The sequence below is a fragment of the Perca fluviatilis genome, chromosome 18 (assembly GCF_010015445.1).
Source record: "Perca fluviatilis chromosome 18, GENO_Pfluv_1.0, whole genome shotgun sequence".
Classification (NCBI taxonomy): domain Eukaryota; kingdom Metazoa; phylum Chordata; class Actinopteri; order Perciformes; family Percidae; genus Perca; species Perca fluviatilis.
In genome coordinates, this window is record NC_053129.1 from 30345684 (window position 1) to 30372360 (window position 26677).

Consider the following 26677-nt stretch of genomic DNA (forward strand, 5'->3'; position numbering starts at 1 on the left):
GATTTCTTTCCAAAATTAGGCCCTATGTTCCCACAGATCCCACATTTCTAAGATTCTTTTCCAAAATTAGGCCCTATGTTCCTACAGTTCTCACATTTCTTTAAATGTTTTTTCCAAAATTAGGCCCTATTTTTGCCTAACCCCTAATCCACCCGAACCCTAACCCACAGTTTCCACATTTCTAAGATTTTTTTTTTTTCAAAATTAGGCCAAATGTTTGCCTAACCCTTCACCCACCCTAACCCTAACCCTTGAAGGGAAATGTAGGAACACAAGACCTAATTTTGAAAACGTCCTAGAAATGTGGGAACATAGGGCCTAATTTAAAGTGAAAAAAGACCATTGGACCATTGGGCTGTGGGAACATAGGCTGGCTCCGTGACAGGGGCCTACAGACTCCGTCGGCAGAGAGCGTTCCAATTCTAAAAAATATAGAAAAAGGTTCAGGATCACTTTTTTTCTAAGCAGTGTTCTAGGCTCACTTGGTTGACATTGCAGTTGTCCTTATCTCAGTAACTTTGCTGTTAGAGAGAGAGACAGACAGAGAGAGAGAAGATTGCGGTGAGGAAAAATTCCACATTGGAGATTTGTTGAGACACTAGTGCACAATCAATTTTGACATAAAAAAAAAGTCTGTGCAAAGCTGAACAATCCCAGTTGTTGTGGAGTCTATGTAAACCTGATGTGGAATACGTTTATTAGAAGGTGGGGGTCAGCTACAGTGGGAACCTCTGCATTTCCACAGTGTGTACAGTAGCTACCACAACACTGCAAAGAGAAGCTACGTTTAGCCACAACTATTAACTCAACACCTTCTGAAAGTCCTGTTTTTGCTGTCCCTGCAGTGGTTTAAGCTTCTCTACTTGCTGCAGCGATGCACAGCTGTACTCCAGCACACTGTGACATCACTGTCAGGCATCACGTTATTGTGATTTCCTTTTGTGCCGTTTTTTTTTAGCTTTTATTCCTCGAGGAAGGAGGACTGTGAGCAGATAAACACTCCAGGGGTTTGAAACATAGCATGTGGTGGAAAATTTGTTTTTAATGGTGTTGAACCCCCGTGGAAATGATTTGTGAAGAATTATAATTGTGGCTGCTTGAAGGAGAAATCACAATTTAAAACCAAATCTGAGAAAAGAGTTTTTTATAAATGTTTTGAAAAGCTCATCTGCTTCTTGTCGTCTCACCTTGACAGCTCGGTCAACACCGCATAATCGTCACAACGGAGAGGGAGGTGTAAATCATCTCCACACACACACACACACACACACACACACACACACACACACACACACACACACACACACACACACACACACAAAAAAGTGTCCTCTCTCACACACAACACACACACACACACACACACACACACACACACACACACACATACACACACACCTAACACTCACTCTCACACACACACACACACACACACACACACACACACACACACACAGTCTCTCTCTCTCACACACTAAGTCTCTCTCTCTCACACACACACGCACAATCATATGCCATTGACAGAAACACACATAGCAAGGTGATCCTCCCTGACTTCCAATCCCAAAACTGCTGCATATATGAGACAAGGGATTATTTCTGTAAATCTGCTGCCTTCATGTGCTTGTTAAAACACACACACACACACACACACACACACACACACACACACACACACACACACACACACACACACACACACAACACACACACACACACACACACACACACATCTGCAGTGGGATGTAAGCAGATTTTTTGATCAGAAGCCAGGCTGTAGTGTGGTATGAGCGTATACAGGACTGTCATCTGAAGAATAACATCACCAAATCGTAGTTTTCACTGCAGCTTCCTCCTCGTGTTTCTCTTTTGCAATCTTCCCTTGCACCTTTTTACCTCGTTTCTTTTCCTGTTTCACTTTTTTTTTTTCATTCTTTCTTTAACCGTTTGTCGTTTTAACTCAAGATGGCGCCGGGGCTGGCTTAACTTGCACTTGTTTTTTTTTTCTTATATTCAAATTTTGATTTTACTTACGTGATGTTTAAACATTTTATTGCAGAATGACAACTTTTACCGTTCATACTTTAAGTAAATTCAGCTGATAAAAACATACATACATACATACTTGTGCTTGAGGTTTCTAAAGCAGGACCTTTACTTGTAGTGGAGTATTTTCATACTGTGGTCTTAGTACTTTTACTTAACTACAGGATCTGAACCGTATACGTCCTAAAAACCATGCTCAAATACCAGCACTTAAAAATGTAAGTGATATATTTACACCTCTTCCAACCATCCAATCAATCTCATAAGTCATAATGAAAAGTAAAAAAACAAGGTTAAAAACATAGATCATTTATTAAAAGAACACATGCTGCTACATATAGAAACAGCTGCTGTCTGTCTGCCAGACCACTGATACTGTAACAGTAGGAAAGTTACAATAATAATATTTACTGAGGGTCACGTCTCCTACTATTGATCTCCACAGGAATACAAAACCACACCACATTCTCACACAGGGGACAAGCGCTCTTTAAAAAGAATAATAATCAGTCTGTATTTGTGTGTGTGTGTGTGTGTCAAACAGAGCTCTGATGTGTTCCTCCAATCAGCTCTGTTTGATCGGTGAAGGCGCTGGCTGAATACTGTTACAGTGGTGTTCGATTCCCACACACACACACACACACACACACAGGATTTTTTGCTGGTCTTATGTCAAGAGACTCAAGCGTTTGATAGAAATCGGACTGTTGTCCCTTTTGTTCGTTGCATCACAGAGCAGATCTGTCTGTTGTTAAATGTTCGTAACGAGAAAAATGTCTCCAGAAACATGAGCAAAAAACAATGTTTTTGTCACAGAATATCAGAACTTTGTTTGATTCGGAAAACAAAACCAGTTAGTTAGTTGTGTAAGAAACCTGATGACCTATTTTTTGGATTTTTTTTTTTTTGCACAATGCACATGAGCAACTGCTCCAAACAACAAAAAGTCAAAACTTAAACCAAGCTATTCTTATCTGATTACACGTGTACACCGCTGAGGCACCGGGAGCTTCACGTGGACATTTTGGTAACACTTTACTTAAAGGCATCTACATAAGAGTGACATGACACTGTCAGGAACCCTAACCCTAACTTGTCATGACAAAACCGAATGACACTTACTGACAGAAGCGTTATGTCATAAACGTTTATGACTTGTTTAAAATGTTTATGACACGTTCACGACTGTCATGTCACTCTTATGTAGACACCTTCAAGTGTAACCGACATTTTCCATGTCCAGCGAATATTTTTATTTCTAAAATTATTCAGATATGTTGCCCTGAATTTGGTTCGGCTTTTGGGTGGGAGAAAAAAAAATTATTATTTTTTTTGTCAATTCCATTTGTTCATACAAAAAGTAAAGCAATTTCTTTTTTATCCAGCAAAAATTTTAAATGTCATTATCATATGCAACAGGGAACTTTGGGATTTATTGTTTATAGCCTTTTTGTTGTCAGCTAGTGTGTAAAGTTTTTTATAGGACAGAGAGACCAGTTATCAGAATTCATGTTAAAATCATAAAGTTATATTAGAGTGGGCCTGCAGCGAGCCAAAACAGAGCTTTAAGATCTCCCACTAAAACCCACTAAAATACATTTTAAGTTACGGACCAGGATGGAGATGAGAAACGTGGTATCAGCACTTTGGGAACAAATCAAAGGCCATGAAAAAGTACACCTGCTACAACTACAAGGTGTTTTCTTTTTCTTTTCTTTTTTTAACAAATATATATATATATATATATATATATATATATATATATATATATATATATCATTCAAAATGATAGTGTACAATCAATGAATCAAACCCAAATGTTTCCATAAAACAAGATTTGAGAAGTCAAACCACAAGCAGAACCTTAAACAAAAAAAAAAAAAAAATAAGATGAATTGTCAAGCACAGAAAAACTGACATAGAAACAGATTTCAGTCGCTACATTGAGTATCACACTTTCAGGTTTTTTTCTTTTTTACTGTGACGTGTCGCAGTTTCCGTGTCCCTGCTGAGCAGTCAGGTAGTTATCACTGTTGTTAGATCAAATCCCCAGAATTGCAGTTTTGATGTTTGTCTTAAAATCCAAAGTTGTAATGACAATCTGTGCATCGAGAGAAATGTGTCGACATTAGGTCCACGTGGTAACTGCAGAATCTCCATGTGTATAGTTCCAAAAAAAAAATATACACAAACATCAGAAATCCGGAAAAATGTAGTCCCAAGTTATGTTGCATCAATTCCTTGTCCGTTTGTCCACAACTGCGCTGTGAAAAATATTTTGAATACTCCCGGACGAGCCCCCATTGATGTTACGACAAAAAAAAAAGCAAATGCAGCTTTGTGCTTCTTCTGTATGCGAACACACATCACGCCTTTAGAAAGTATTAACACTTAAGCTTCGATACAAATATTAACATGTGGAGCTGGTTGCTTTGTGCCAGAGTGTCGGATATCCGTCTCTAGTCCACTGCTGGCCAAACATCAGAAACACAAAAAAGTATCCGGCTGGATCTACACAGAGGGAAAGCTGTGTTTTTTTTTTGGTGAGTAGAATTATTCTTATAGCTCAAGATGTTTTTTCTTTGCAGATTTTTTAAAAGTGAATTGTTTTTGTGTAGATCGAGCCACAAACACCTTCCTACCTCCATCGTTTGAAATGTGGAAGACTGGGATTTCCGTTTTTTTTTGTCCTAACCTGCTCTCTAACACGGTGAGTGCATAGCTTTTTTTTTTTTTTTTGTTAACAAAAAGCTAGGAAGAAATGTTCAATTGGCAACAAAACACACACTTGCTCTGAAATCGAGAAAACACTGTGAAACATTCAAAGAAATATCATTAAACAATCAGATGACAATATTCAGCAGATGATTAATGTGACCAAAACACCAAAAGTAACATGATGCTGCTCACATTTCCCCCCTACACTTTACAGGTATTTAAAATAATCTTTGCTCCATTGGATATAAAGTTAAAGCTGCACCAGGCATTTGTAAAAAAAAATATTAATACACCCATTGCATTTAAATCACAAAGTGGCTGCAGAGAACAACTGCAATTTGACTTTTAAATGGATAAAATCTATTTTTGGATTATTATTTATCTACTTTCTAGGGTGTAGGCCTATATGTAGGCTTGTGTGCTGTTATGTATGTGTGTGTTGTCTGTAGCTGCTCTTAACTAATTGCCCCTTGTGTTGTTGAATTATGAGAACTTTCAGCATTTTGTGTTGAATTGATTTCCTTTCTAGTTAGATTATTGTGGAGACGACCTTTGTGAGCATTTCTTGGCACATTACCGCCACTAACTGTCAATCAGTGGAAAAGCACCTTATCCACTTCCTAGTTAGCGTGCATGAGATACTAACAAAACAAAATACAATGCTCTAGTGCATTTATGCCTTTTAAATAGAGCAGTATGTTTTATGTATAGCGACTAGCACTGCTACAGGACTTGTATTATTTCTGGGTGATCAAATCCTTCAGAAGTTTACGGGTGCCCTCTCAATGTCACTTTAAGTTGCCTGGTGCAGCTTCACTTGATTTTGGGAAACACCATTTTTTTCTTCGAGTTAATCCTTCAGATGAAAACTACAGAAGTCAGTCGTCACCAAGTATCCTAAAGTTTGAAGTAGCCAATCGTTTAGATTCAAATCATGTATTTAATCTGGACAAAATCCCCCATTTTCTTCTCCCACCCGTAAAATACCATTGAGCAAGGCATCTTAACCCTTAATTATGTGAATAGAGCTGGTCATGGTCCAGCAGAGGAGGGATGCGTTGTACTTATCAATATATCTTTTCTTAATTAAAACTAACCTGTTTAGTTGTCAGTGTGAAGGGTTAAAACTGTACAGTGCATATAAATTCTATTATACTGGACATGTGAGATGTCAAGATTCTTTGATTTCAAGCTTCTCAGCTGTGATTCATCGAAGGCCTCAACAGGAGAATCCAAAAAAACTAATCAAATTCAAACTTGATTAGATTTGTTTGGACAATCCTTACGATACATCACGCATACGAGCGTGAAACAATGTATACAGTACTAAATGTACTCTCATAGGTCACTTGGTACAGGGGCTTCTCAGCGCGGGAAAGACAATTCACCGAGCTGCTATGAGAACTTTCCTGACTCTTATTTGTCTCCTTCGAAAAAAGCACAGACTTTTTCTTACGATTTTTGTTTTTAGAGTATTAAAATAAAGGGCATTCATCGTTGAAATAAAACATGATAAATCTCAATAATAGGAGTCATTTTGTGACCAAAACATCATCCTGGAGCTCTCTAAGGGTCCTTGACCTTGTTGTCCTGACTGCTTTTATTTGATATCCGCTGACAGCGTGCAGAGAGTGATAAATCCCTCTGCCAGATAAATCCGTCTTGAATGAGGCCTTTGTTACAGAGGGTTCACTCAGCCAACAACATCTGCCTTCACTCCTCGTTTGTCTGAGTGGACAAACTGGCTGCAGCTGAACTCGGACCAGCTAAGTGATTTGATATTCCAGCTGTTGGTGGAACAGCTGTAAAGGCAGCAGCCAGCTGGCCGACATTATGTAAGTTTATTGTGTGAACACATGGGTCAGCTACAGCTGAGTTTGGTCAACACATGCGGAGCTCCACTAGCCTTCTGCTAAGTTGTTTTAGAAAAACTAGTGATTGAATTTTGGTACATAAAATTGAAGTGGGGTTGTATGAAGTACTTCTCCATAGTCAGTGTATAACTAGTCTATATCCTCGATGTTCCACTTCTGGGATTGCTCCAGTGCAGCAGGAAATTCCTCCGGATGCATGTATTTTCGCAAATATCCGTTTCCTTCCGCTTTCTTTGTGTTGGAGTTCTAAACTCTGGTGGATTTATGAGGACTATGGTTAACTGCTCCTCAGATCTCTGCAGGGCGAATCCAGACAGCCAGCTAGACTATCTGTCCAATCTGAGTTTTCTATCGCACGTTTTTTTTTTACATCGGCACCGTGTGGAGCTAAGTGACGATTGTGATTGGTTTAAAGAAATGCCAATAAACCAGAGCAGGTTTCTCTCCCATCCCAGAATGCTGTGTGGACTCGCCAGACCCTCCTCTGCTCCACAGCGTGTGGATGGGCTGGCGGTTGAAATACAAACTAACACTTTAAAACGCCAGAGTCACACAACAACACAAACAACCCAACCGATCGAGGCAGCAGCAGATCAGCAACTCCTGTGTTCTGCGAGGTAAAATTTCTGTTTTTGTCAAAAGATGCCTGGCTTTAAAGAGAGCATAGATGGATACAAAGGCTTCAGTCGGAAAGGGCTGTCTGACAGCAAGGTAAAGTGGTGAAAAAATAGCATACACATAAACTGATATAGATTTTTTTTAGGTGTCTAAAATACATTTACCTGCTGCCCCCGTCCACAGCAGTACATTGCTTAGCTTCCGTGTTGGTACTCCGGTTTCCTTCTCCACATTAATTTAGTAGGTAATACAATTTAGTACTTCATACAACCCAACTTTAAAAACATCTTAACTTTCACTTAAACTTCTTCTCATTTGTATTTGATATTTTTTGGTCTGTTTCAGTAGTTTCTTTCTAGCACTCACAAGGCTTGGATGGAAACAGGGCTGTGGTTATGTATTCAGTAATGTGTCAACAGAGGGCAGAGGAAGAGGAAAATGAGAAGGGAGGGAAGGCAGGAGGTTTGCCGCAGTGCTCTAATGATCCTTCACTGATCTTCCGCAGTAAATCATCTCTCTCCTTACTCCTCTTCTCTTCTTCCTTTTCCTCTCTATCGACTCTCATCTTTGATATTTCTGCATAAGTTATCGAACGCCCTCTCCTTATTCTACACTCATCCGCTCTGATCAATAGAATCTGCATGTGGAAGCCTACTCAGTCATCTTATTTAAGCTGCTGTTTTTTTTGGGAAAGTCCAAAGTGTAACTGAAGCATTACTTCTGAACATTCCTTTAGTGACCTTTTTCTTGAAGCCAAAGTGTTGCAGTAGTTGAGCAGGCATGTGAGAATAAAGTGGGATAACAAGACCTACACCTTTGAATCGGTCTTGGTCTCCCCTGCAGCCTCTGCCATGTTGGAAAAGTGAAATGAAAGTCATCCTCACTCCCATCCCTTACAAAATACATTTACTGCAGTATTCAAATTGTGCTATAGAAGTGGCATTAGGATAACCAATCATTTTACATGCCAAAAGCACCAATAAATTAATGTTTTTTTTAAGTCGTGTTCTGTGCAAAGAGAAGCCAACATGTTTTTGTTGTCACTCTTCCATCATCGCTACCTGTCTCTTGATCACATATGAATATGTTGACTTATTTGTACCAACCCTTTCTTCTCTCACTTCACGATGTAGCTCTTTTCTGAGACATGTCGTCACTGAGCCCCCCCTCGGTGACAAGGGTCATAGAAATACTTGGTTACATCTGTTGTCACGAAGGACACGACAGCTGATTGAAATGTTGTAAACCTAGAAATACATTGATATCACTTCTTCTGATTTTATCCCAGGTCAGGGTAAGCGCTTCAGCTACTTGACTGAAATGTGTCAGTGGGAAAGAAAGAAGAGCAGCCACTCTCAGGTGTGTGATGATAAGGCGGTTGTCAAGGATTCATTGCTTGGGGAAAACGGGTATAAAAACCAGACCAACCAGACACTTTTTGTCTGATTCCTCGGCTTTAAAAAAGTTCTTCCTGTTCCGGCGCAGAAAGGTTCTTGAAACGTATTTTTGTGTCCACTTTGTCTGTGTAAAAATCGCTCTAGCTGCAGGGACTCCTCTCCTGCAAACGTTGGTGGCAGGTAGAGACCTTTCAGGATCAGGGTGGCGGAGAAGGTTGGACGGATTTGGGATGATTGGGAGGTGAAGAAGAGGATCAGATGCGGATCTGGTAGCCGTCGTTGAGAGTGCTGAGCTCCGGAGGTTTCCTCTCCACCGAGGCGGGCCTAAAAGACAGAAAGAGAGCAGCAGATAAACAGTCAGGTCACCCAGTGTGTATTCAAAACACAATGGTGCCATTGTAGAAGTCCGTGTCCTCCTATATGTTACACTGTAGACCTCAACTAGTACAAACCTCAACTGTTTCCTAACTAACCAGCCATTACACATATTCCTCTCACTCACCCCTAAATAGTGTGTCACAAATCATAAAAAGTCATAGTATGGTATTCAAAAATGCTATAGTATATTAGTTCTGAAATCCCTGTCAGTTAAAATGTAGAGTTAATGTGTGAGACAAAAAAACAGACCAGCTCTTTTGATAAGCTCTAGATTTATTCTCTGTTTCGATATTTGTTTATTTTGTTGATTAGGCTTTTATTGATGCAATACAACAAAAAGACTTTTTGGACATTTTTCGACATACTATACTATGACTTTTTTCAACATACTATACTATGACTTTTATGATATACTATACTATGACTTTTTTTCGACATATTAAACTGACTTTTTTATATCTTTTTTCGACATTCTATTCTATGACTTTTTTATGTCTTTTTCGAGATGCTAAACTATGGCTTTTTTTCGACTTACTATACTGACTTTTTCATGTCTTTTTTCGACATCCTATACTATGACTTTTTTATGACTTTTCGACATAGTATACTATGACTTTTTTCAACATACAATACTATGTATTTTTTTTAAATTTTCCAACGTACTATGACTTTTTCCAACATGCTATACTATGACTTTTTATGACATTTTTCGACATACTTATGTTATTTTTATGACATTTTTTTACACACTATACTATGATTTTTTTCGACATACTATACTATGACGTTTTTACGACTTTTTTTGACATACTATCCTATGGTTTTTTTATGACTTTTTTCAACATTTTTAAACATACTATACTGTGAAGTTTTCTTGAAATACTATACAATTACTTTTGTATGACTTTTTGGACATACTATACTATGAATTTTTATGACTTTTTTTGATTTATGATTCATCATGAAGCAGGATGTGGCCGTCAGATCAGCATACAGAAAAAAATCTCCTGTTTGAATGGCAAATGGCAATGACGGCACTCCAGGATACAGCCAAGTCTCAGTGAAAGGACACCACAACAGGAAACTGAAGGAGGCCACCCAGCTCAACGTCTGATGCCTGCACATTGGCTTACAGGATGCCAGAGTCGGCAAGAGACTGGCAATTTGATTTCCTGATCCTGATGCAACATACCATCAACGTCCAATGTCAACCACATAAAGCACAGCTAATATTTATAAAATGCACAAATCAAAATTCATTTAACAGAGCTGACAGAAAGGGGACTGATGTGCTTCAGTTTTTATTTTTGTCCAGGTTGCATAGTAGAGATGTCATAATCCAGTCTCGAGCAGTTTGGCAATATCTGGAAAGTGCTCCTGAATGGATTTTCTTCAAATGTTTACATTTTATGTATATCTTTTGTCATATTAATTGTCCATACTATCATTTCATTATATTGGCTATTCTGTACACTTGCCATTTGTTTCCTGTCTGTCCAACCCAGCAAAAGGATCCCTCAGTATCTCTTCTTGAGATTTCTTCAATTTTCACCATTACATATTTTTTTCTCTCCTATATTTCATATTTGTCATAAAAAAGTCACAGAATAATGTCTGAAAATGTAATAAAAAGTCATTATATAGTATGTCGAAAAAAGTCATAGTATGTCGAAAAAAGTCATGAAAAAGTCATAGTATAGTATGTCGAAAAAAGTCATAGTATAGTATGTCGAAAAAGTCAAAAAAAGTCATAGTATAGTATGTCGAAGAAAATCATAAAAAAAGTCATAGTATAGTATTTCGAAGAAAATAAAAAAGTCACAGTATAGTATGTGGAAAAAAGTCATAGTATAGTATGTCGAAGAAAATCATAAAAAGTCATAGTATAGTATGTTGAAGAAAATTATAAAAAAGCCATAGTATAGTATGATGAAAAAGTCATAAAAAAGTCATAGTATAGTAAGTCAAAGAAAATTAGAGATGTTCCGATACCAGTATCGGATAGATACTGCCTAAAACGCTGGTATCGTTATCGGGAAGTACTGGAGTTCATGAACCGATCCGATACCACGTATTAAAGCCCTAAAGAAATTCTACTTTAAAGTAGGTTAGGTTATGTTCTTTTTCCATTATAACTGACTGTCAAACTGGATAATAAAAGAAAGTTCTGTGGCATTCATTGTTTGTGTTTGTTCATGTTTCACAAAGAGTTTAACCTGAGCCAGACCGACAACAAAGATAGAAATCATATCACACCCATACAGGGATAGTAGTATTCAGTTGTTAAAACATAATAAAATATATGACACACTGGTATCGGATCAGTACTCGGTATCGGCCGATACGCAAGTAAGGTATCAGAATCGGTATCGGGAAGCAAAAAATGGTATTGGACCATCTCTAAAGAAAATCATAAAAAAATCATAGTATAGTATGTCGAAAAGTCATAAAAGTCATAGCATATGTCGAAAAAGTCATAAAAAAGTAATAGTATAGTATGTTGAAAAAAGTCACAAAAGATTCATAGTATAGTATGTCAAAAAACGTCATAGTATAGTATGTTGAAAAAAGTCACAAAAGATTCATAGTATAGTATGTCGAAAAACGTCATAGTATAGTATGTCAAAGTCATAGTATGTCAAAGTCATAGTATAGTACGTCGAAAAAGTCATAAAAAAGTTGAAGAAAATCATAAAAAAGTCATAGTATAGTATGTCGAAGAAAATCATAAAAAAAGTCAGAATGGTATGTCGAAAACGTTATAAAAAAGTCATAGTATAGTATGTTGATGAAAATCATAAAAGTTATAACATTGTATGTCGAAAAGTCACAAAAAAGTCATAGTATATGTGGAAAAAGTCATAAAAAGTAATAGTATAGTATGTTGAAAAGTCATAAATAAGTCATAGTATGTCGAAAAATCATAAAAAAGTCAGAATAGTATGTCGAAAAAAGTCACAGAATATGTCGAAAAGTCATAAAAAATGTCATAGTATAGTATGTCGAAAAAGTAACAAAAATGTCATAGTATATGTCGAAAAAGTCATAAAAAGTAATAGTATAGTTTGTCGCAAAAAAATCAAAAAAGTCATAGTATAGTAAGTTGAAAAAAGCCATTAAAAAGTCATAGTATGTCGAAAAAGCTATAAAAAAGTCATAGTATAGTATGTAGAAAAAAGTCATAGTACAGTGTGTTGAAGAAAATCATAAAAAAGTCATAGTATAGTATGTCAAAAAAAGTCATAGTATAGTATGTCGGAAAAATTGATAAAAAAGTCATAGTATAGTATGTCGAAAAAAGTCATAAAAGTCATAGAATAGTACGTAGACAAAAGTCATGAAAAAGTCATAGTATAGTATGTCGAAAAAAGTCAAAAAAAGTCATAGTATAGTATGTCGAAAAAAGTCATAAAAGTCATAGAATAGTACGTATTAAAGTCATAAAAAAGTCATAGTATAGTATGTCGCAAAAAAATTATGAAAAAGTCATAGTATAGTATGTTGAAAAAAGCATTAAAAAGTAATAGTATAGTATTTCGAAAAAGTCATAAAAAAGTCATAGTATAGTATGTCGCAAAAAAGTCATAGTATAGTATGTAGAAAAAAAGTCATAGTATAGTGTGTCGAAGAAAATCATAAAATAGTCATAGTATACTATGTTGAAAAAAGTCATGAAAAAGACAGTATAGTATGTCGGAAAAAGTCCTAGTATAGTATGTCGAAAAGTCATAAAAAGTCATAGTATATGTCGAAAAAAGTCATAAAAAGTCATGGTATAGTATGTCGCAAAAACGTCATAAGAAGTCATAGTATAGTTTGTCGAAAAAAAGTCATAGTATAGTATGTAGAAAAAAAGTCATAGTATAGTGTGTCGAAGAAAATCATAAAATAGTCATAGTATACTATGTCGAAAAAAGTCATAAAAAAGTCATAGTATAGTATGTCGCAAAAAAATTATGAAAAAGTCATAGTATAGTATGTTGAAAAAAGCATTAAAAAGTAATAGTATAGTATTTCGAAAAAGTCATAAAAAAGTCATAGTATAGTATGTCGTTTAAAAGTCATAGTATAGTATGTAGAAAAAAAGTCATAGTATAGTGTGTCGAAGAAAATCATAAAATAGTCATAGTATACTATGTTGAAAAAAGTCATGAAAAAGACAGTATAGTATGTCGGAAAAAGTCATAGTATAGTATGTCGAGAAAAGTCATAGTATATGTCGAAAAAAGTCATAAAAAGTCATGGTATAATATGTCGAAAAAAGTCATAAAAAGTCATGGTATAGTATGTCGCAAAAACGTCATAAGAAGTCATAGTATAGTTTGTCGAAAAAAATCGTAAAAAGTCATAGCATAGTATGTCGTCAAAAGTCATGAAAAAGTCATAGTATAGTATGTCGAAAAAAGTAAAAAAATGTCATAGTATAGTACGTCAAAATCGGCAAAAAGTCATAGAAAAGTCATAGTATAGTAATGTCGGAAAAAAGTCATAATAAAGTCATAGTATAGTATGTCGAAAAGAGTCATAAAAAGTCATAGTGTAGTATGTCAAAAAAAGTCATAGTATAGTTTGTCGCAAAACAATCAAAAAAGTCATAGTATAGTAAGTTGAAAAAAGCCATTAAAAAGTCATAGTATGTCGAAAAAGCTATAAAAAAGTCATAGTATAGTATGTAGACAAAAGTCATGAAAAAGTTATAGTATGTCGAAAAAAGTCATGAAAAAGTCATAGTATAGTTTGTCAAAGAAAATCATAAAAAAGTCATAGTATAGTATGTTGAAAAATAAGTAATAAAAAAGTCATAGTATATGTCGAAAATAGTCATAAAAAAGTCAAGGTATAGTATGTCGAAAAAAGTCATAAAAGTCATAGTATAGTATGTCGACAAAAGTCATAAAAAGTCACGGTATAGTTTGTCGAAAAAAATCATAAAATTCATAGTATAGTATGTCGACAAAAATCATAAAAAAGTCATAGTATAGTATGTAGAAAAAAGTCATAGTACAGTGTGTTGAAGAAAATCATAAAAAAGTCATAGTATAGTATGTCGCAAAAAAGTCCTAGTATAGTATGTCGGAAAAAGTCATAGTATAGTATGTCGGAAAAAGTCATAGTATAGTACGTAGACAAAAGTCATGAAAAAGTTATAGTATGTCGACAAAAGTCATGAAAAAGTTATAGTATGTCGACAAAAGTCATGAAAAAGTTATAGTAAAGTTTGTCGAAAAAAGTCAGAAAATAGTCATAGTATGTCGCAAAAAAGTCACAAAAAAGTCATAGTATAGTATGTCAAAAAAGTCATAAAAAAGTCATAGTATAGTATGTCGCAAAAAAATTATGAAAAAGTCATAGTATAGTATGTTGAAAAAAGCATTAAAAAGTAATAGTATAGTATTTCAAAAAAGTCATAGTATAGTATCGAAAAAAAGTCATAGTATAGTATGTAGAAAAAAAAAAAAAAGTATAGTGTGGTCGAAGAAAATCATAAAAAGTCATAGTATACAGTATGTCAAAAAAGTCATGAAAAAGACAGTATAGTATGTCGGAAAAAGTCATAGTATAGTATGTCGAAAAAGTCATAAAAAAGTCATAGTATAGTATGTCAGAAAAAGTCCTAGTATAGCATGTCGGAAAAAGTTATAAAAAAGTAATAGTATAGTACGTAGAAAAAAGTCATAGTATAGTATGATGAAAAAAGTTATGAAAAAGTCATAGTACAGTATGTCGAAAAGTCATAAAAAGTCATAGTATAGTATGTCGAAAAAAGTCATAAAAAGTCATGGTACAATATGTCGAAAAAAGTCATAAAAAGTCATGGTATAGTATGTTGCAAAAACGTCATAAGAAGTCATAGTATAGTTTGTCGAAAAAAATCATAAAAAGTCATAGTCATGAAAAAGTCATAGTATAGTATGTAGAAAAAAGTAAAAATAATGTCATAGTATAGTACGTCGAACAATAAGTAATAAAAAAGTCATAGTATAGTAATGTCGAAAAGAGTCATAAAAGTCATAGTGTAGTATGTCAAAAAAGTCATAGTATAGTTTGTCGCAAAAAAATCAAAAAAAGTCATAGTATAGTAAGTTGAAAAAAGCCATTAAAAAGTCATAGTATAGTATGTCGAAAAAGTTATAAAAAAGTCATAGTATAGTATGTCGAAAAAAGTTATAAAAAAGTCATAGTATAGTATGTCGAAAAAAGTCATGAAAAAGTCATAGTATAGTTTGTCGAAAAAAGTAAAAAGAAATGTCATAGTATAGTATGTCAAAAAATAAGTATTAAAAAAGTCAAGGTATAGTATGTCGAAAAAAGTCATAAAATAGTACGTAAACAAAAGTCATGAAAAAGTCATAGTATAGTATGTCAAAAAAAGTCCGAAAATAGTCATAGTATAATATGTCCCAAAAAATTATGAAAAAGTCATAGTATAGTATGTCGACAAAAGTCATAGTATAGTATGTCAAAAAAGTCACAAAAAAGTCATAGTATAGTATGTCGCAAAAAAGTCATAAAAAGTCATAGTATAGTATGTATGGCAAAAAGTCATAGTATAGTATGTGGGAAAAAGTCATAGTATAGTATGTCGAAAAAAAGTCACAAAAAAAGTCATAGTATAATATGTCGAAAAAAAGTCATAGTATAGTATGTCGGAAAAAAAGTTATAAAAAAGTCATAGTATAGTATGTCGGAAAAAGTTATAAAAAGTCATAGTATAGTATGTCGGAAAAAGTTATAAAAAAGTCATAGTATAGTATGTCGGAAAAAGTTATAAAAAAGTCATAGTATAGTATGTAGAAAAAAGTAATAAAAAGGTCATAGTATAGTGTGTCAAAAAAGTCTGTATAGTATGTTGAAAAACGTCATTTCCCAGTAAGAGGTTCTAAAATGCCCTTTCCGCTTTTCTTCTTGTACTCTCTTCTCATGTCATCTCCTCTCATCCCTCCTCCCTCACTCTTTTTTTATCCTCTTCTATTTTCTTCTGCAATTTCTGCTTAAAAGGTTGCTTTCAAGTGCTCTCTCTCTGACACATCAAGGAGAAGTGTAATTTGTTGAAGCCAATCCGTTGAACTGCCAGCCTTTTTATTCCTCCTCTCTTTTTTATTTCCTATTTTCTTCCTATCCTCTGCTAGGCCTTGTTCTCTTATTTTTCTTTCCCTCTCAACCTTCCTCTTTCCAACCTTTCTTCTGCCCTTTTCTCCCCTCCTGTCTTCTTTCATGTCATTCTCTTCTTTCCCCTGGTCTTTTCCCTTTCTTCTTCTTGCCTTCTCCTATTTCTCCTCTTTGCCTCTCTTTACCCTGTTTTTGTCATCTTGCAAGCTCCTATGTCTTTGCTTTCTTAGTGCTGTTTAGTGCTTTCTGTCTTGCTTTTGTACTTTTTCATTCTTTTTTTCACTTCATTTAGTTTTGTGTTGCATTTGTTGGTGTATAGCAGGCAGCGCTGTAAAAAGCCTCCTAAAACATCTTGATCATGCTGCTAAAATAACCCTGTGCTGTTGAAGCGTCCGTGCTCTCGGCTGTTTAAACCGCAGCAGCAGATCATTAGGCTGTCTCTGCTGGAGCGGTCTGTGTGAAGTGGCAACATGTTGTTAAGTGCGTAAGTGCTCTCTTGATAACAGTTAAGTACCACATTCGAGTGGTTTGAAGTGGTAATGTGATGTTCTGATGTGTCCTGATCATTTAAACGGTTTCTCTGCACTGATGAGACAATTAACTTTTATGAAGATTAAAATAACAATTTATTTGACTCAACCCTGAAGGGGAAAGAAGCAGATTTACGATAATAAAAGAAACTTTCCACACTCACATGATCTTTCTCTAACTCGCATATCTGTAGCTCCTTGTGATGAGATTTCATGAGAATTTTTTTTTTTTGCATAATAACAGGTTTTAGCTGGTTTCACCTCACTGAATTTCATTAAAAAAATAAAATAAAATCACGTGTCTCTAGCCAATGACAGGCAGAGGATCAAGTTTGGCTTTAAGGCACCTTATTAAGTTTAGGACACTTATAAGCATGAGGGTTATAAACCCTCCTCATTAAAACCGAGGAGTGTCTAATACCTTTCTTAAAAAAAAATTCTGGGTTTATAGGTTTTCTACATGATAGTCCTCTCCAAAGTCCTTCTATTTTTGAGATTTACATTACTCAACACTAGGGGGCGTGGTGGTTAAATGCAGTAGGCAGAAAACTGAGAAATCTTTCAGGCTGAAAAACACCTTTCAAAGTTCTGTAATGTAGGAATCCTGAATCAGCTGGATAACTACTGCCTATTAAATTCCTGTTCCTAAGTTTATAATGTGCAAGTTCGATGTGGATCATGGGCCAATATATGTGACGTAATCTGCAATACTTATAAATATAAGAAGGCTGCAACCTATGGCTCCAACTAATAACAAAAAACTTTCATTAACGATTAATATGCTGATTTTTTTTTCCTCGAGATTAATCATTTGGTCTGTTAAAAGTCCAAAACCCAAAGATGTTAAGTTTAAAGAGATATGAAACAGGAAAAAGCAGCATGTTGGATATTTGTTTGCTTGATAAATAACTGAAACAATGAATTGATAGTCAAAATAGTCAAAACAATAATCAAAAGAGAAATTTGCATTACATTTTCATTTTTGATATTAACTTGTGCTGAAAGCTAGTAGAGGACACACTAAAGACAGCCACACACACACACACACACACACACACACACACACACACACACACACACACACACACACACACATATTTTTTTTTTTTATTATATTATTTTTTTTTTTATTTTTTTTTTATTTTTTTTTTTTTTTTTTTATTTTTTTTTTTTTTTTATTATCCCCCAAAAAAACCTAACAGTTCTACATAATTTGATACAGGACATAATTTGACTTTTTAAACACACACAAACATCTGAGTAATGACGGTTAATCCAAGCTTCTCACAGATAAAAGGTCAGCGCAGTGCCACGCCAAATGGCAACACTGGGAATGTCACTAATTTTGGTGCAGAGTGTGTGTGCGTTTGTGTGCGTTTGTGGTGACTCTGCAGTACGGCTGGGCTGCAGCTGCTGTCCAAGTCAGATTGTGTTACATCCTACCACACAGCTGACAGAACACGCAAACACACTCAGCATCCTGCGTGTGCGTGTCAAGGTTTCCCTGCCATTGAATCGGAGAGGTGAGTCACCCTGTTATTAAGAGCTGCTAAGCCTGAAAGAATATCTTTTTTCCCAGAGATATAACAGTAATTACTTCATTTACGCTTGATACTGCTTCAAACTAAGAAAACAATTTGGGAAAATTCACCAGGAATGTAGCCGGATTAAAGAAAGAGTAATTTGAAGAGATTCACACACTAAAAATCTATACAGAAAATCCAGATATCATTCATAACTACAGTAACCGCTTTCATGTCAAATTAAAAAGTATCTCCATGTTCTTCAATATGTGCATGGTGGCCACTGAGCAAGGCGGCTTTAAAATTCCCAGATTTCTCTATGGAGTTTTGGTTCATGTTCTCTCTGGTTCTATATATGGATTAGTATTTCACTCGATGCGTAAGTGGCCTTACATGCTGCATCTCAGAAAGAAGAAGGGAGGCACTCTGCTGCTGAGTGTCAGCTGAACAGAACAAGGACTCCACACACACACACACACACACACACACACACACACACACACACACACACACACACACACACACACACACACACACACACACACACACACACACACACACACACACACACACACACACACACACACACACACACACACACACACACTACAGTCTCAACTCTCCTTGACCCGAAGAGCAGAGCCATGGAGAGGGAAAGGGAAGAGGGGAGGGGAGGAAGGAACACAGAGAAGGGTTGATAAATACCTGCATCCACCATTAAACCACTGGTGAACTCACTGGTAGGTTTGGAAACCACCACACACTCCAAACAATGGAGTCTCTCTCTGTTTAAAAATCCCATAAGCTGCTGAAACAGTGAACGTGGTCTGTAAAAGAGCATACAAGACCACGCACCACGCACGCACGCACACGCACACACACACACACACACACACACACACACACACACACACACACACACACACACACACACACCATCTGGCTCCAAGTTTTGAACAAATAGACAAGCAATGAAAAACACTCACGATTTGTCTCTGCGCGTGAAGCGTCGCTGGGGACTGCTCTGTCGTCGCCGTGGTGATAAGGATTTTCCCCGGCTCCGCTCCTTGATTGGGGACTGGGCACTGGACGATTTAAGGATCTAAGAAAATCACATAAAGCAACAACAATAAATATCACTATTTTTGATAATTTACACTTATTTCTTAATATTTATATTGTGCAAAACCACTATTCATTATCATTCACTGCAGCTTTTTAGCCTATTTGAGCTCACTGTTTGCTCATTATTATTATTATTCCAGCAGCAGCTGTTTTCAGTGAAAAAAAGCTCTGATGCTGTACATGGTACACCACCTGCCCAGCACCAAACAGCAGGCAAAAGGAGAGGAAATCTAGCTCCTTAAGAGCCAGATATTTTTCTCAGGAGTTGGTGGGGACCAAACCAGAGCTAAAAATAAGAGTGAATACTGGAGGTTTCTTAACATTAATATGAGTTGCCCTAGCATGCCTATGGTCCCCCAGTGGCTAGAAATGGCGATAGGTGTAAACCGAGCCCTGGGTATCCTGCTCTGTCTTTGAGAAAATGAAAGCTCAGATGGGCCGATCTGGAATCTTCTCCTTATGAGGTCATAAGGAGCAAGATTACCTCCCCTTTCTCTGCTTTGCCCGCACAGAGAATTTGGCCCACCCATGAGAGAGAGAGAGACATACTTGGCTTGCAAACGAGTGAAGCATGGCAGTTGGTGAAGGCCACACCCCCACCCTCCACCTTGCCCCCCCTCTCTGCTTCTCAAGAGCATTTAAAGCTACAGACACAGAAATGGCACATCCTAAGGAAAGCTCATTGTGGGACTGGCACTAGTGGCTGTAATTCTGCACCAAGGCTGAATTTCGGGAAAGAGACTTCAGATACAGTATTAGGGGACCACTAAGGCCTATATAAAAGAGACTTCATTTTACAGTATTAGGGGACCACTAAGGTCTATATAAAAGCATCCAAAAAGCAGCATGTCATAGGACCTTTAAATGAATCATACTAAAGCTATGTGTCTGCTGAATATGCTTATTAAATCTATAAGACAATGGCTTGATTTATGGTTGCTGTGTATCGGTCGGCTTGTTTTTATCTTTTTCTGCCCCGTAGTGCCATTAATCATTATCGGTTAATACTGTATATGTTTTCCTAATTAATCAAATAATCATATAGTCAACAGAATCTCAAATTGTGATGAAAGGCCAATAACAAATTCCGTTCAGCCCATTGTGTCATGTACAATAGTACAAATTGAAAAAGGTATTCAACAGGCAATAATATAAAACAGAACAAAAGCAGAGAATCCTCACACTTAATTAATTGACTAATCGTTTCAGCTCGACATGGATGATTTCAGAGTCATTGCTGCCACAAAATCCATGGAATCATTCACCCAGTGAAAATGATTAAGCGGCACCAGCACACATGCTGGTTCTCGATTTACACCCTCATCAAGAGCTTCCAAACACCTTCAGGCATTTTAATGTACAGAAATGATGCTAGCATGGCCCCAACAACACCCACTGATGCTACTCTACAGGACAGAAAGTGCAACTGTGATGAATGGGAGCCCAGAAACAATCCGACTGTGAACAAGTTATTAAAGTTTATTTAAATAGGGACAGATACAAAAAACATAGATAAGCTTAAACAGTCATCTGATGTATGTATCATAGTGTTTTTAGCTGAATCTAATTCACAACACTTATCACAGCTTTTGGTTAAAAATAAAAAATACAGATTAACATTATTAAAAATAAGATAGAGATGAAATAAAATGGAATGAAATGAAAAAGGAAAGAAAGTATACAGTGAGAACACAGTGTAAAAACTAAATATGAGAGCAATATTGTTCCTGAATTAGCCACAATTTGGTATTTTTTTTTGAAGGTGGCTAATGTGATATATTTCAAGTGGTCTGGCAGAGAGTTACGGAATTTGGCCCCTTTTACTGAAAAGGCAGTTTGGGCAAATTATGTTCTACGGAAAGGGATACTACAATTGCCTTTTAACGTGTGTGTGTGTGTTGTGTGTGTGTGTGTGTGTGTGTGTGTGTGTGTGTGTGTATTAAACAGCAATTGGAAGCTATCATTAAGATCTCAGTGGGAGCAGAAAACTGCAGAAGGAACATGGATGGCAAGCTTTCCCGGACACAGGAAAAGCCAGGAAATGGCTCATATTCCACAGCTGCTCAGGTTCATCATGTGGTTCCGTTAGAAATAGGAGTCTGTGTGTGTGTGTGTGTGTTAGTGTGTGTGTGTGTGTGTGTTTCTCACCTCGCATGTCCTACAGCCTTTTTAAGCCGTATGCTTTAAAATGACTTCCATTTTAAACCATGACATTTTATATCTAGTCCTCGATGCAGTAGTCTGGTAATGGGTCACTGCGAGTTCTTCACAGACAAAAGACACATTTTAAGCCTGTACTTGTGAGGCCTGTCAGTGACTTGCTGTAGTGCGTTCCATAAGCCATTACATAAACCTGATGTTGACCTAAGACAGCCCTTTAAAAAAAGAGAGAAGAACAAACTAAATGACCTCACAGTCAAATTTAAAACTCGACTGGGTCCCCTATAAAGATAGATGGACATGAGTAGCACAAACACACGTTGAAGTCCATAATTACCTCACATTCTCTGGAGTACAGTAGAGATTATACTTAAGTCTTACAAACGACTACACAGCTGACCAGAGTCTGACTTGTGTCTTCATGTCTATGTGAGACAGCTGCAAACTCGCTGACCTACATATCTTGCTGACATGGAATGCAGACCATATACCACTATCCAACACCAAGCAACACACACACACACACACACACACACACACACACACACACACACACACACACACACACACACACACACACACACACACACACACACACACACACACACACACACACACGTCTTCATGGAATTCCAAAAATATGCAAAATTGCAAAAAGAAAACAAGGAGTAAACCCATAAAAAATGTACACATAAGAACCCCAAGTGTTCATGAAACATTTAACCTCAAAACAACTCACTTCTCGGTGTCTGCCCCTCTTACTCACACACACACTCACACATTCCTTCCTTTCCCATCATGCCCTAAATAATTCCTGGCAGTTTATAGTCCATGTTCAGCACAAAGGACATTACATCCATCTCTGGTCTCATGGACAAACATGACAAAGGTGTTCCCCTTCACTCTCAAATAAAAAAAAAAAAACACTGCAGCACTGGTTATGGGTGAATAAATCAAATCAGATTTGAATCACAGAAGGGAATGAAGGGTTAGGGAAAATCAATTTGCACCCGAATAACTTGCAGCACACGTGATACATGTGACCATGAAAAGTAACTGTGTACAGTACATCGTGATGGTGTGTTTTCACTGTTTATAAAATGGTCATATGTGGCCCTCTTGATCTGATTTGGAGAGACACTTTGGTCTTTTGCATTCAGCTATGAAATAACATGTCTGTATTGTATTTTGGGAAACAAACACTCCATTAGTTGCACCACTAAGAACTGTTTTCTTCCTTTCCACTCCTGGAAACTGGCCAACGAATCCTAAACGGTCCTTTGTCCCCCTGCTGTGTTCAGTTTTTACCATTCTGGTGGATTTGTTTTCTGGTGGATTTGTTTTGTGGTGTGTGTGTGTGTGTGTGTGTGTGTGTGTGTGTGTGTGTGTGTGTGTGCGTGTGTGTGTAGTCTGTATTTTCCTCTCCCTTTGGCTGCATTCTACCAAGTTTCTTCTTCTGAGTCAGGCTGCACACTTACTTACGTACTCTCCTAACAAAACTACACTGAAGCCCATACAGGGATACTGTTATTTATCGGGGGAAATTTAACCTTTAATTTACTAACATTTCTGCAACAATTACACATTCATTTCTGATCCTGGCGCATTCATATATCTTATTAAAAAGTATGATGTAAATGATCATGATGTAGTTTGATTATCAAAGATGGTCTGTAGATACTGTATAACCTCACCCGCTCTAAACATCAAGCATGATCGAATGTTTAGTGTTCTTATCTATATTAGGGCTTGCGATTCAGCCAAAAATATGTAATAGTTGGATTTCTTTTCCACGAAAATAGTCAAATTTTAAGTTTTTGGAACAAGAAATCTGTTAAGAGTGTATGTCTATGTGTGTGTACAGTATGTACCTTCATCCTCATGTCCCGTCCGTGTTTCTCCAGCTCCTTCCGCATCTCCTGAGCTCCCAGTCGGGCAGCATTCAGCACCAAATGCTTCCACTCGATTGGCTGGAAGACGTGGGGGTCGTGAGGCACATACAGGCCGATCTTCACCTGCGAGGAGGAGGGGGTTTAATACTTCTTTTCCTACCTCCACATCTCCACCCCCTCCCTTCTTCATCCCGTCTCTTACCTTCTTCAGAGTGTGCTGGTATCTCTTGTAGGAGCTCTCGAACTCGGCCACCAGTTCTCCCAGCGTGCGGTGTGTCAGCGGTTTGTCCATCAGGTCCTGGCGGCGGCTCATGCCAAGCGATCCGTAGCGGCCGTTGCAGTAGACGCCCAGCACAACGTGGTGGAAGCAGTGGCCCGAAAACTGGGTCTTAAAGCTGATGGGGAAACGCTCGAGAGACGTCAGCCCGTTGGTCAGGTAGCTGGTCAGCACACCTGAGTTAAGGAAGGATCTGGAGGGTTGTTCTTTTGTTCTTGGTGCCATCTGAAGCGCTGTATATTTCAATGTATTGGATGAACTAATTTAGACCAGTAGAGCTACACATTTGACTACAAACCTGAAATACATTGGAGTACAAACCCCAGAGTGAAAGTGAAAGTGGATTTTTTTGAATTTGTCTCAGCAGAGGCAGCAGAGCAGCTTGAGTCATGTGAAATTAGATTCAGTCTGACTCTCAGAAGGCCAATACTATGAAAATGCCACAGGCTAAACAGTGGCTGTGGGACTGCCACAGTTTGTGCAGCTCCTCCTGTCTGACTGAATGTGCCAAGAGAGAGATAGCTAGAGAGAGCTATCTGGTGCCATCAGAAGCCTAAGAAAAATGATGACACATGTTCAGGGTATGCGTGTGTTTGGTTAACCTTGCGACTCAGTAGGAGATATGGAGCGATTATGTGCACCTCTTGACCTTTGACCTTCTCATTCCATTCTCTTTTCCATCTGCATAGTTTCCACCTCTCTTTCTAATCTTCTTTCCCTCCCCTCTTTTCCTCCTTTCCCACTCTATAACGCCTTCAAAGCTGACCAATGCCGTTTCCAACCCATTTTAAATACTCAACTGACCCCAATCTCTTACTACCTATAGGTCATGTTTTGCAAAATTACTTAGCAAGTCATAATGTATGTGTTTCAATTGTTTTCAGCATAAACTTCAAAGTGTAAATCCTGGATTCAGAGAAAGAAAAGGAGACTTCTTTTCCATGGGAGTGCCAGAAGACTGACTGGAAACAGAATGAAACATGACGCAGAACTGCCACAGCAACAATCAACTTGGCTCAATAAAATATGGAAACAGAGACGTAATAACCCTTCAGGGGGAGAGAAACGTGTTTTCAACATTTTCTGGGATTTCAGATTCGGTTCTCCTGTCTCAAAAACTGGTCCAAAATGATAACTGAATGAGGTCTATATTTAGTCGGCTGTCATGCTGTGGACTGCACAGCTTCTCAGAGTTCAACACGGACAGGGATCCAACTGTAGCAATCTGTGCAACCACGCACACAAACACTGAGATCTGGACAGTATCTTTCTCGGCAAGTAGCCCAACCATCTGCTCCGTTCTGTCCATGGAGGCTTGCCATTGGCCAGAGCGCCCGTCCGTCACCTTCAGCAGCCGGGGCGCAACAGCGCTGCTGTGTTTTCATTAAATATTCAGTAAGCGCCATGAACAAAACTAGACCACTGATCACACACACATACCAATGTGTATCAGCATGACTGTGTGTGTGTGTGTGTATGTGTCTCCATGCTGTAGAGAAGCCCACAGTGTTAAAGGAGAACACATACTTAAATAGGGAAGGTTATATATAAATCCCAAACTGTATGTATCGGGTTTTTCGCAACGATTTATAAAATCGATTCTTTTCCCCAGAACCGATTTTTTATTTATGCTCTTACCAATGACTGACCTAAATATTTTCTGTTTATACGGTACCACTGACGGCGACTACATCATATCTGTTTCCAGCAAAACAGACAGAAAGGACAAAATGCAGAAAATCCATGTTATGTACTTCTTTACAAATGAAATAAATGTCAGACTGGCTGACTGCCATGTGATGTCCATTCGGTTTAGAAAACAATTAGTTTTTAGAAATGTCTCATGATATAGTGTCTCTAAAAGTGTATTATTCAACTTTTGTTTTTGTACAAGAAGGAAAAGAAAATCGCAACACTCAATACTATCGCATCGCAATACTTCTAGAATCAAAAAATAAATGAAATTCGCAATACAAATCAAATCGGCACCCATGTATTGTGAAAAAAAGGACAAATCAGGACAAAAGCATATTGTTCCAGCCCTAGTACATTGGCCTACTGAAGGAAGAAACCATTAAAAGTGTCCTAGCAAGACAATGAGTCACTTCCTGCATTGCCATTACCAGTTTTGAAGTGATGTGTGCTGTCTAAATGACTAAATCTAATGTAAATGCTTGGAGTACACCCGGCTGTGAATCATGGCCTAACCAACATGCCCTTTGCATTACAAAACATACATATAATTTACCATATGTACAAATAAAAGTTTGTAATATGCACAGCATGTCTTTCTGGGGCTGGGGTCTCTCAATCAAGACAATAACAAAAGACAGACCTTGATGACGTTGTGAAGTTGCATGGGATCATGGGAGTTGTTGTCCTCATCGTTAAACAGACATCAGTGCCAATGAAAGTCTGTGTGGCCTGACTCGGGCAAATATAATGTTAACGGACAAATTAATTAATGAAAGTTATTTCATGTCATTCTAATGACATAGACGCAAGTAACGTTAGCCAACATTAACTTGCTAACTTTCCGTTAGAGGAGTCATCCACCCATACAGCTACTGTGGCTAACGTTATGTGGGAATTTAATCCTGGGGGTAGCCCAGAGCCGTTATACATGTTGGAAACATTTGGGAGAATGTAAGTAAACAACCCAACAAAGTTATACCATAGGTCTAGTAGGTTTTAGACATTTTAATGTGGAAATGTTACATATTATACCTTTAACATACATGTGTAGTTTGGTCCCTTGAACGTTTTTTTTTTGACAGGTCAGTACAGGAAATGAACAAACTGCTAAAATCATTATATATGTAGACTGACTAACAACTGTAAAAAAAAACACAATGAATCAAGAAAACTGAGCACACAATTTTTACAGTATGGATCATTGTCTTAGCTAGTAATTAAGATGAGATATAATGTGAAAGGCCAAAAAAAGACATGAATGCAAACACACAAACACTATGGCGAGACGGCTATAAACAATGATTAACAACATGTCTGGATGCTAAATGTTCATG

General features: G+C 37.2%; 1 protein-coding gene across 3 annotated transcripts in view; it reads right to left on the reverse strand.

Annotated features, from left to right (window-relative positions):
* Positions 1–7030: 7030 nt before the first annotated feature.
* Positions 7031–26677, reverse strand: part of vash2 (vasohibin 2) — a 40129-nt gene continuing 20482 nt past the window's right edge. Inside the window, exons 6-9 of one of the 3 annotated variants that reach the window (XM_039782130.1) lie at positions 23574–23811; positions 23351–23494; positions 19181–19296; positions 7031–8977 (exon numbers count right to left, since the gene is read on the reverse strand). In XM_039782130.1, coding sequence (XP_039638064.1) covers positions 8908–8977; positions 19181–19296; positions 23351–23494; positions 23574–23811 — 568 coding nt within the window. In that variant the 3' untranslated portion in view covers positions 7031–8907. Of the gene's footprint in view, positions 8978–19176; positions 19297–21028; positions 21695–23350; positions 23495–23573; positions 23812–26677 lie in introns of those variants that run through there. The other 2 variants (XM_039782132.1, XM_039782131.1) reach the window with 2 other exon arrangements.